This window comes from Mytilus edulis, chromosome 12 (assembly GCF_963676685.1).
Source record: "Mytilus edulis chromosome 12, xbMytEdul2.2, whole genome shotgun sequence".
In the NCBI taxonomy this organism is placed as follows: domain Eukaryota; kingdom Metazoa; phylum Mollusca; class Bivalvia; order Mytilida; family Mytilidae; genus Mytilus; species Mytilus edulis.
The window spans coordinates 47,013,360-47,025,833 of record NC_092355.1 but is presented as its reverse complement, the minus strand read 5'-3'; the positions used below and the strand labels follow the sequence as shown (position 1 = coordinate 47,025,833).

The window sequence follows — 12,474 nt, the reverse complement described above, 5'->3', positions numbered from 1 at the left end:
AAGGCAGTTGTTGCAAGTTTCTTTTTCTGTTTACAACATTATCATATAATAGGGGGCTTAAATATTGACATAGACACAGAAACCTGGTGGGGTGAAGGATGGATAAATACCCTACCACGTCTGGTCTGTTAAACTTTATGTTTGATGGTTTTCTTCTTTGTTATGACCATGCAGCTGAGTTGAAATTGATTACTTATGTTAATATATAGATGCTTGTTTATTGTCTATTTGTGTAATTAGGTTGTATAATCTACATATTATTTTTAACGCCATGATCCTTAGATTGGATTCTCCGAAAAGGGAAATCATGGAATGTCCTTCTCCACTCTACACCAATTCGTATTGTATCATTAACATTTGATCTTATTAACAATAATATATAATCTTTGCCAAAAATTGAGATAATACAATAAAATATATAGAGGTTAACAGGAAAAAACTGGACATAATAATAGACTACATCAACCACCAAAACCTGACTCCACGATAAAAAGAAACATCAGCAAATTAATCAAAACAGGAATTACCAACAAAGTTGAACAGTACAACATACCTCAGCAACTTAATTACATAGCGACGAACTGTTCTTTCATGGGCTCATCACAACATTGACCTACAAAATTGTGCCTTGATAAGGGACAGACAACACAGACCTACAAAATTGTGCTTCGGTGAGCGAGAAAACACAGACCTTCAAAACTGTTGTGTGATGAGCCACGAACAAAACAGAGTTACAAAACTGTTCTTTGGTGAGCGATAAGCAACATAGACCTACAAATCTGTGCTTTGATGAGTAATAAAACACAGACCTACAAAGCTGTTTTTTATTAGCGATTAACAACACAGACCTACAAAACTGTTTTTTGATAATCGACGAACAACACAGACCTACAAAACTGTGCTTTTATGAGCGATGAACAATACAGAACTACATAACTGTGCGTTGATGAGCTATGAACAAAACAGACCTAAAAAAACTGATTTTTTTATGAGCGATAAAACACAGACCTACAAAACTGTTTTTATGAGCGATTTATAACACAGACCTGCAAAACTGCTATTTGATGAGCGACGAACAACACAGACCTGCAAAACTGCTATTTGATGAGTGACGAACAACACAGACCTATAAAACTGTGCTTTAATGAGCAATAAAAAAACCGACCTACAAAACTGTTTTTTGATGAGCGATTAAAACCACAGACCTACAATACTGTGCTTTAATGGGCGATTAACAACACAGACCTACAAAACTTCGCCTTGATGAGCGATGAACAAAACAGAACTAAAAAACTGTTTTTGATGAGCGATTATCAACACAAACCTATACAAAACTGTGCTTTGAAGAGCGATGAATAACACAGACCTACAATACTGTGCTTTAATGGGCGATTAACAACACAGACCTACAAAACTTCGCCTTGATGAGCGATGAACAAAACAGAACTAAAAAATCTGTTTTTGATGAGCGATTATCAACACAAACCTATACAAAACTGTGCTTTGAAGAGTGATGAATAACACAGACCTACAAAACTGTTTTTTGATGAGCGATTAATAGCACATACCTACAATACTGTGCTTCGATGAGCAATGAACAACACAGACCTACAGAACTCTTCTTTGATGAGCGCCGAACAACGAAAACCTAACTCTGATACAAATATATTAAAATGTAAGATGCGACCCCTGTTGGATCTAAGTCGGTTTATGTTTTGTCAGGAATATTTTCCTTATCCTTTAGATATGTTTTGCTTAAGAACTTGTTCCAGACGCGTTGGCAGTTTGTAAACTAGTAATTCCATCATTATGTTGATCCAATTCTGAAACACGTCCATCTGCTCGACCAATAAGAGAAAAGAAATCATCGTCTTCTGTAGACGTCAGTACTGTTCCATTGGGCGATCTTGAATCTATATCTGAATTATTGGGGTTGGCAGGTGTATCTGTAATGGTAGGGGTCGATCTCGAATCTACAGCTGAATTGTTGGCAGATGTATCTGTGTTGGTAGGGAGTAAGGGAGCCACAATGTTTGATTTTTCGTCCGTTGTCTTGTCGTCCGAATCTTTTTTAGTCGGGTCTCTAATAACATTAGATGGTTGTATCACAGACTGAGTTTGACCATCTGCAGAGCATCCAGGTATTGAAATCTAAAACAACGTTGAAATATTATTACTGTGGATTTAATTTATTTTCGTGGGTATCAATTTTCGTGGGTTGCTGAAAAATTGCATTTTCGCGGATATTTGATTTCGTGGGTTGCTGAAAAATTGCATTTTCGCGGATATTTGATTTCGTGGTTTTGCCAATCTCTCTGTACAAAGTCTATTGAAATATAAAATTCGTTGAACATTTTAATTCGTGGTTCACACGTACCCACGAAATTCACGAACATTGGTATCCAACGAATAAAAATGAATCCACAGTAATCAAATTAAAGGTTTTTAAATATTTTATTCGGGTCTAGAAAACTGTAGTCCGAGATTACTCTGACGTCTAACGGCTGTTTTGCCAGACAAGCTGGGGCCGGGGGACGTCAGAGCTCGGCCCATATCAAAAAGTGGATATTTGCCCACCCAAAATAGATGCGCTGCTTCGTCGCTTCTGGTGCCGACTGGCGGCCTTGGAATTATATAAATCGGGTATCAATCTGTTCATTTTTCATTTATCTCTTCATTTATGTAAGTTTCACCTACCTGCCAACCTTTATTTTTCCATATTTTAACAGTTTTCACAGAGACCCATCGATTTCTGCACGAGCTCTGACGTCCCACGGCCCCAGCTTGTCTGGCAAAACAGCCGTTGGACGTCAGAGAAATCTCGGACTAAGAAAACTGAGACTCGCTAAAAGTGTCTAATATGTATAGGCTATTTTCTCCAATTTGAATGGAATTCTAAAGTAAAATCTAAACATTTGAAATATGATTAATCATCAACACGTTGTAATCATGCTCTTTTCTCTCGTATGAACAATTTCACCATGGAATAGATCCTGACGGTTTTATCTCTACAACAATTTTAAATAATATGTATATTGGTTTATTTTATTTGTTTTATTACTGATCTTATCAATTTTATTTATCCATTCGTATGCATAATTCATCTATGAATCAATTAGTTTATTATTTGTGTACCGTTTTTGTTGTAGGAAATTTATGAATCTTATTTTTAACAAAATATTCTGAGATATTGTTCTTACTTTTCATGAATTATTCAATAATGTTCAATCCTAATAACATCTAAAATTGTTTTTAGCGCTACAATAGTGTTTATTAAAAGTAAGGGCGAGCCAAAATCCAACTCCATGGCAATATGCACTATACTTAGTATCATGTAAAACAAATTCAAAAACTGAATTTTAGTTTAGAACTGTCCAAAAGTATTTTTTGAAACTATTCTGTGGGTTTTATGAGAACTGTTCTACAGAAGACCGTTTTCTAGACAAGTTCTCTTGACAGATTTAAAGAGCGATTAAAACTGATAAGCACTGTATAGTCAAAGTTTTGTTTTCGTATTTAGGCCAATAAATAATTAACTTGCCTGTATGTTGTTTTCTTCCTTTTGCAGAACTTTCGCTGCAGGATTTCCATTTTGGTGATTTTCTGCGATTCTCTCCGTCGTATTTTGTTGCTGCGATGTCGTTTTTGTGATACCTCGACTATGATTAACTTTGTGACCTCGCATAAAATGTTCTTGATCTCGTTTTGCGACATTTGTTGCTGTCGCTGTAGAAGCGGACACTTTCTCTTGTGATTTTTTGTTATTTGGTTTTTTGATACTAGAGACTGTTTTGGCTTGGCTTGGGTTTACTGGATTATTTATGCCTTCTCCAAAAACTGCATTTTGTATGCTTATCCTTGCATTCATAGCAGTGTATTCTTGGTTTTCTTTTGTTTGTGTTTTCGTTGGATATTTATGCTTCTTGGCTAAAACAAAAAAGAATAATGATGGAATATTGCAATTAATTGCATGTTATTTTGATATTTCAAGTTAGTTTTCAACGAAAAGTTATCGGAGATCAAAATATGTGCAGTATTTGAAGTATAAATCGTTTTCTCGTTCGGACTGTTACACATTGTCGGGACAATATATGATTTGTATGGCCCCGCAACGAAGTCCGAAATTCCGTCATTCCGAAATTCCGTCATTCCGAAATTCCGTCATTCCGCAACAAACCATTGTACGGAGTTTTTTTCTAAACGCCTTCAGGTATTGGGCTGATTTTTGGTTTGTGAGTTAACCACGATGAGTTACAGATCAAGTTTAAGTTTTGTTCCATTCCATTAATTTTTGCCAAAATTAAGGGTTTACAACTTTGAAAATTGTTGAAAATCACATTTATACAGACTTTTTTTCTAAACGCTTTCAGATATTGGGCTGAGTTTTGGTATGTGAGTTAACCATGATGAGATACTGTTCAAGTTTAAGTTTTGTTCCACTTTGCTAATTTTTGCAGAAATTACGGGCTTTGGACTTTGATAAATTTTTGAAAATAACAGTTATACAGACTTTTTTTCTAAACGCTGACAAGCTGGGGCCGGGGGACGTCAGAGCTCGGCCCATATCAAAAAGTGGATATTTGCCCACCCAAAATAGATGCGCTGCTTCGTCGCTTCTGGTGCCGACTGGCGGCCTTGGAATTATATAAATCGGGTATCAATCTGTTCATTTTTCATTTATCTCTTCATTTATGTAAGTTTCACCTACCTGCCAACCTTTATTTTTCCATATTTTAACAGTTTTCACAGAGACCCATCGATTTCTGCACGAGCTCTGACGTCCCACGGCCCCAGCTTGTCTGGCAAAACAGCCGTTGGACGTCAGAGAAATCTCGGACTAAGAAAACTGAGACTCGCTAAAAGTGTCTAATATGTATAGGCTATTTTCTCCAATTTGAATGGAATTCTAAAGTAAAATCTAAACATTTGAAATATGATTAATCATCAACACGTTGTAATCATGCTCTTTTCTCTCGTATGAACAATTTCACCATGGAATAGATCCTGACGGTTTTATCTCTACAACAATTTTAAATAATATGTATATTGGTTTATTTTATTTGTTTTATTACTGATCTTATCAATTTTATTTATCCATTCGTATGCATAATTCATCTATGAATCAATTAGTTTATTATTTGTGTACCGTTTTTGTTGTAGGAAATTTATGAATCTTATTTTTAACAAAATATTCTGAGATATTGTTCTTACTTTTCATGAATTATTCAATAATGTTCAATCCTAATAACATCTAAAATTGTTTTTAGCGCTACAATAGTGTTTATTAAAAGTAAGGGCGAGCCAAAATCCAACTCCATGGCAATATGCACTATACTTAGTATCATGTAAAACAAATTCAAAAACTGAATTTTAGTTTAGAACTGTCCAAAAGTATTTTTTGAAACTATTCTGTGGGTTTTATGAGAACTGTTCTACAGAAGACCGTTTTCTAGACAAGTTCTCTTGACAGATTTAAAGAGCGATTAAAACTGATAAGCACTGTATAGTCAAAGTTTTGTTTTCGTATTTAGGCCAATAAATAATTAACTTGCCTGTATGTTGTTTTCTTCCTTTTGCAGAACTTTCGCTGCAGGATTTCCATTTTGGTGATTTTCTGCGATTCTCTCCGTCGTATTTTGTTGCTGCGATGTCGTTTTTGTGATACCTCGACTATGATTAACTTTGTGACCTCGCATAAAATGTTCTTGATCTCGTTTTGCGACATTTGTTGCTGTCGCTGTAGAAGCGGACACTTTCTCTTGTGATTTTTTGTTATTTGGTTTTTTGATACTAGAGACTGTTTTGGCTTGGCTTGGGTTTACTGGATTATTTATGCCTTCTCCAAAAACTGCATTTTGTATGCTTATCCTTGCATTCATAGCAGTGTATTCTTGGTTTTCTTTTGTTTGTGTTTTCGTTGGATATTTATGCTTCTTGGCTAAAACAAAAAAGAATAATGATGGAATATTGCAATTAATTGCATGTTATTTTGATATTTCAAGTTAGTTTTCAACGAAAAGTTATCGGAGATCAAAATATGTGCAGTATTTGAAGTATAAATCGTTTTCTCGTTCGGACTGTTACACATTGTCGGGACAATATATGATTTGTATGGCCCCGCAACGAAGTCCGAAATTCCGTCATTCCGAATAATGATGGAATATTGCAATTAATTGCATGTTATTTTGATATTTCAAGTTAGTTTTCAACGAAAAGTTATCGGAGATCAAAATATGTGCAGTATTTGAAGTATAAATCGTTTTCTCGTTCGGACTGTTACACATTGTCGGGACAATATATGATTTGTATGGCCCCGCAACGAAGTCCGAAATTCCGTCATTCCGAAATTCCGTCATTCCGAAATTCCGTCATTCCGCAACAAACCATTGTACGGAGTTTTTTTCTAAACGCCTTCAGGTATTGGGCTGATTTTTGGTTTGTGAGTTAACCACGATGAGTTACAGATCAAGTTTAAGTTTTGTTCCATTCCATTAATTTTTGCCAAAATTAAGGGTTTACAACTTTGAAAATTGTTGAAAATCACATTTATACAGACTTTTTTTCTAAACGCTTTCAGATATTGGGCTGAGTTTTGGTATGTGAGTTAACCATGATGAGATACTGTTCAAGTTTAAGTTTTGTTCCACTTTGCTAATTTTTGCAGAAATTACGGGCTTTGGACTTTGATAAATTTTTGAAAATAACAGTTATACAGACTTTTTTTCTAAACGCTTTCAGATATTGGGCTGATTTTTGGTATGTGAGTTACTCATGATGAGTTACAGATCAAGTTTAAGTTTTGTTCCACTCCATTAAGTGTTGCCAAAATTAAGGGTTTACAACTTTGAAAATTGTTGAAAATCACAGTTATACAGACTTTTTTCCTATAGGCCTCCACATTTTGAGCTGAGTTTTGTTAACAGTTATGAGTTTTGTTAACAGTTTATTTATAATTATGAACATATCAATGTGAGACTTATACCATCATGTTTGTGTCCACGTGTGTTATTGAAATTGCAGATTTTTCAACTTTTTGGGACGGGGCCATTCGTGTCGCTTTGACACAAATAGTTCAGTATACGGATAGGGATAGTAAACTGCACATTGCTAGAAAACAAAAATATATCGCTTTCATCGTCAAATACGTTAATAAAGCAATACAAATAGACAGGAAATATTATAAAAAATATACAAAAAACATTGATTAACAAATTTTTTTATCTGCTAACCGAGTCCCTGTGGAAAGAGCTAGTGTGCCATAATTAAACAGACTTGTTATAAAATCCTTCAAGAATGATTCCAGTGGCTGATCCAGCGGTATAAATAATAGAGGGCGAGCAACCCTTTTGATCCCCCATCCCCCAAAACAAAACAAAATCATGTTTTCCACGACATTTATAACTATTAGTATAGAATCGCGCATATTTTTTAATTGTTAGGAAATCAGCCCCATGTTCAATAATCCCAAGCCCGCCTATTAATTATACTACTGTCTTACCTTCACGTCAGTTGTTGTGCAGATTGACGAGAAATCTGTAGCGGATGAATTAAAATCGCATATGGTAGATATTTGCTCTTTTGTACCAGCACGATGTTCATTATGTCCACTGTCTCCTCATCACAATGGAATTGTCAGTCTTCACATCACAGGATGTTAAAACTTTTAGAAATATATTATATATATTATTTGCTGAATCAGAAATCTAATTATCTTAATAATAATAGAATGAATTATTTGTTTGTCTAGTATATGAATTAAAGTTCTGCATACCCTTATTTATCACTACATTACCACAACGCAATGTGTAATATTTTAATTGTAGCAGAATAAAAGGCCAATTGTTTACAAATTGTAGTAGGCCATTTAAATTCTTTGTTTATTGTTCAAAAAGATGTATAGCTGAGATACCGTTACATTTCACTATGTAAGACATTCATAAGTTCATATATACAATAAAACAAGATAAATATCCAAATCATTAGACAAGAAAATGTCTTTTAAGAATCACTGCTCGCTTAGATTTTGACGGTAAGTTTATCTCAACATATCAATATTCTAATAGAAAAAGGATCTTTGGCAAACAGAAATCTATTGAAGGTCTCCTAACATTTAAGTTTTTATTATTATATTTTAACGAAGGAAAATAAAAAAAGAGTTAATATACTATTGTCGTTGTCTTTGCAATCATATTCTTATAATACCTTTTATATTAAAATGTTTACAAGCATTCCATTTCAAACTTTTCCTCTTGACCATGATCATAATTTGCTTATTAGTATATCAATATCCATAACGTGGCTGGCGATGTTGAATATTATTTACGGAGACATGGTTACAATTTTTCTTTCTTTTGGTTTTGTTAATTTTTTATTGGTCTATATTTACTTGATATGATAACGATTAATGAGTTCAATAATTATTAATTATAATATTTGCATCAAAATGTACTGACTTCTAGGCGGTAAAAAAACCCACCAAAGGATGCGAGCGGACATGTATTTTTTAATCATCATATTTTTTTTCTATTTGAATCAAATTTTTAACGTTGGCACTAATATGTGCATGCTGCAATGTGCATTTTACTGTCCATATCCGCATATACACGGATTATTCAGTATACAGATATTGTAAAGAATCATCAAAAACAAGAGACTCAACCGTGCACAAGAGCTTGAATGTCTTGAATTTATGGCCGTGTAGATCTTGCATCAATGATTATTTTTTCATTATTAATTTATATTAATGCGTGCTCAAATATTTTCTTCTATCTATGTTTCTGTAACACTAAAATAAATTGAAAATAAAAATCCTCTCCTCGGCAACAACTATATAGATTAGTTGACGATTTCGGTCATCTTGACTTGTTTGTATAGGTCTTACTTGCTGAACATTTTCCCCGAGTAGCGTTTATCGCTATTAATTATGATTCAATTATAGTGTCTGGTAAAAACTATATGATAATTATCTTTTAGAGAACAATTGACAATTTCGGTCATTTGACATTTTTTTTCGATTGAAAGTTTCTGTACAAGTCTTTCTATTATAGTTTCTCAAAGAAAAAATATTATTGGAATAGTATTTTAAGGTGATCAACTGCTATAAGGAATCAATTGGTGAATTCAGTCTATAAACTTATTGCTAAATCTAACTTTGCTTAACTCCAGAATGGGTTGTCAATTTAGTCTGAAAAAATTAACCTGCTGCTAATTTTTTTGCAATAGAATTTACTCTTGAGATGTAAGCCATAACCTCCATTTTATCCCCGTCTTATTTTAACCAATATCAGAAATGTTTTTGACTGACCGGAATATCACAAAATTATGGTACAAGAATCATTCACTCAAAGTTGAGTGAAATATGTTCAGTAGTTTTGAAGGAAAATTTCTTTTAAAAAGTTGACGACAACGTATGACAATAGCTCACCTGGTCCTTTGACCTGAAAATATGACACTTGATGGTTATTATTCTAGACAAGCAATAAAGATCAATCCCTCTCGTTCAATACCTCTCCTATGAAATAATTGCTTAATACAAGTGTTCCATGGCGCACAGTTTCAGAATCACACTGCCATAAGGTTTTTCTACCTCAGGATTAGATTACCTTAGCTGTATTTACGGGGCGCCGAATGGGACTCTTGTGGTTTTGTACAAAATTTAATTCTGTCATAACAAATTCATTTTTGTCTTACAAAACTATGTGATACAGACTTGTTTTATGAGAACTTAATTTTTGTCATGACAAAAGTCAATTTTGTCAAAAAGGTATGCAAATATAAACTTATTTGCATACAAATTGACTTTTGTTACCTGATATGGAAATTAAAACACAAAAGTCAATTGTGTGAGACAAGATTCAATTTTTGTGAGACAAAATTCAATTTCGTCAATTTTGTCTCACAAAAGTCAATTTTGTGTACTTTGAGACAAAATTCAATTTTGTGAGACAATATTAACTTTTGTGAGACAAAATTCAATTTTGTCAATTTTGTCTCACAGAAGTCAATTTTGTCTCACAAAAGTCAATTTTGTCTCACAATAGTCAATTTTGTCTCACAAAAGTCAATTTTGTCTCACAAAAGTCAATTTTGTCTCACAAAAGTCAATTTTGTCTCACAAAAGTCGATTTTGTATGCAAATTAGTTCACAGAATCCAACCTAAACTAATTTGCATACAAAATTGACTTTTGTCGCCCAATTTTCAAATTAGGTAACCAAAGTCAAGTCTGTGATATAAAAATGAATTTTGTCATGACAAAAGTAACTTTTGTCCACTGAAAGATAATTTTGTATGACAAAATTTAAATTTGTAGTATACTACAAATTTTGTTAAACTGAACTCATTTTTGTTTTTAAAACAAAAATCACTTTTGTCCGTACAAAATTGAATTTCGAGTACAAAACCACAAGAGTCCCGTTCGGCGCCCCGTAGTATTTGGAAAAACTTTTAGGATTTTTTGTTCTCCATGCTCTTTAACATCGTACATTATTTGGCCTTTTAAACATTTTTTGTTTCGAGCGTCACTGATGAGTCTTTTGTAGACGAAACGCGAGTCTGTTGTAAATATGAAATTTCAATTCTGGTATCTATGATGAGTTTATTTACAACCACTGGGTCGATGCCACTGCTTGTGGAGATTTATTTACCCGAGGGTATCACCAGCCCAGTAGTCCACACTTCTGTGTTGACTTGAGTTATCATCGATAAGTTCATAATTATAAAGTAGTAGGTTCAGTAAGACCCCTTTTTGGCCCCAAAATATAGCAGTTTTACGAAATTGTTAAAGAGTAAACCTTTAGTTATTTTTTGGACAGTAGAATGCTTCTGCTACATAAATATGGGCTGTTTTTGACAATACAATGCACATATATCCGGTACTAGCACCATTAAGTCATGCTAAATTACTGAAATCCTCATAATTCTAGCATTTTAGTTAAATTACTGAAATCCTCATAATTCTAGCATTTTAGTTAAATTTTAGACGGTTTTCGTGTAAAACGAAAGTGGCCGCATTCGTGTTCATCCTTAATATTGAAATGTAAGTTGTATTTTATGATAATACATAACATATATAAAGGTTGAGGATGAACACGGATGCGGCCACTTTCATTTTTACCAAAAACCATCTGAAAAGTGACATTTTTCGGCATATTAGGTAGATTTTTCATATTTGAGCTTGAATCGGATCGTTTTTAATGACTAAATCTGTTAAAATCTTTCACATAAACTAATTAATTCAAATAAAATAGTCACTTAAGTGTTTAAAAAGTGGTCAAAATCTTTCGTCAGATGAACCTGAAATTTGAGGCCAAAATCGGTCCTTACCGGACCTACTCCTTTACTGTTAACAAAATGTTTAATTTTTGAAATACTGAGGCTTTTAAACCTCAGGAACAGATTACCATAGCTGTATTTGGCAAAACTTTTAGGAATTTGGGTCCTCAATGCTCTTCAACTTCGTACTTTATTTGGCCTTTTTAACATTTTTTTATTCGAGCGTCACTTATGAGTCTTTTGTAGACGAAATCCGCGTCTGGAGTAAATTTGAAATTTCAATCCTGGTATCTATGATGAGTTTATTTACAACCACTGGGTCGATGCCACTGCTGGTGGAGATTTATTTCCCCGAGGGTATCACCAGCCTAGTAGTCAGCACTTCTGTGTTGACGTGAGTTATCATTGACATGTTCATAATTACAAAATTTACTGTAAATGGTTTTTTTGAATTTTTGAAATACTAAGGCTTTTCTAACTCATGAATAGATTACCTTAGCTGTATTTGGCAAACCGTTTAGGAATGTTGGTCCTCAATGCTCTTCAACTTTGTACTTTATTTGTCCATTTTAATTAGAGTGTCACTGATGAGTCTTTTGTAGACGAAATGCGCGTGTGGCGTTAATATGAAATTTCAATCCTGGTATCTATGATGAGTTTATTTACAACCACTTGGTCGATGCCACTGCTGGTGGAGATTTATTTCCCGAGGGTATCACCAGCCCAGTTGCACGTCAGCACTTCTGTGTTGACTTGAGTTATCATTGATATGGTTATTTTTATAAATATACTGTTAACCAAAATGTTGAATTTTTGAAATACTAAGGCTTTTCTACCTCAGGAATAGATTACCTTGCTGTATTTGACAAAACTTTAGGAATTTTGGTCCTCAATGCTCTTCAACTTCGTACTTTATTTGGCTTTTAAAAAAAAATTATTCGAGCGTCACTAATGAGTCTTTTGTAAACGAAACATGCATCTGGTGTAAATATGAAATTTCGATCCTGGTATCTATGATGAGTTTATTAATTAATACTGGTCTATTCCCTCAACACAAGTGAGTCTATCCATATTCTGTAATGACAGTATCAATTAATTCTTTAAGGCTGGAGCCCATATTTCTTTTCTCTTGTTTGTTTCACAGAATATCTAATTGGGAAAAAAGAATAAAACTTATCACTTTGATAAAAATAAAAATGCT

The 12,474-nt window shown here is 33.7% G+C and overlaps 1 protein-coding gene across 1 annotated transcript; it reads right to left on the bottom strand.

The window, feature by feature from the left end:
* Positions 1-340: 340 nt before the first annotated feature.
* On the bottom strand, positions 341-3,923 carry LOC139498634 (uncharacterized). Its single transcript, XM_071287116.1, has 4 exons — positions 3,542-3,923; positions 1,407-2,151; positions 1,009-1,086; positions 341-968 (listed from the first exon to the last, which is right to left on the bottom strand). Exons 1-2 carry the CDS (start codon positions 3,866-3,868, stop codon positions 1,756-1,758), a joined length of 723 nt encoding a protein of 240 aa, XP_071143217.1. The 5' UTR covers positions 3,869-3,923; the 3' UTR covers positions 341-968; positions 1,009-1,086; positions 1,407-1,755.
* Between the last annotated feature and the right edge of the window lie 8,551 nt (positions 3,924-12,474).

Coding starts and splice junctions, on each gene's coding strand:
- LOC139498634 (XM_071287116.1), bottom strand. CDS start 3,868: ATGAATGCAAGGATAAGCATACAAAATGCAGTTTTTGGAGAAGGCATA. Junction 2,152..3,541: donor AGGAAGAAAACAACATACAG/GCAAGTTAATTA, acceptor ACGTTGTTTTAG/ATTTCAATACCTGGATGCTC.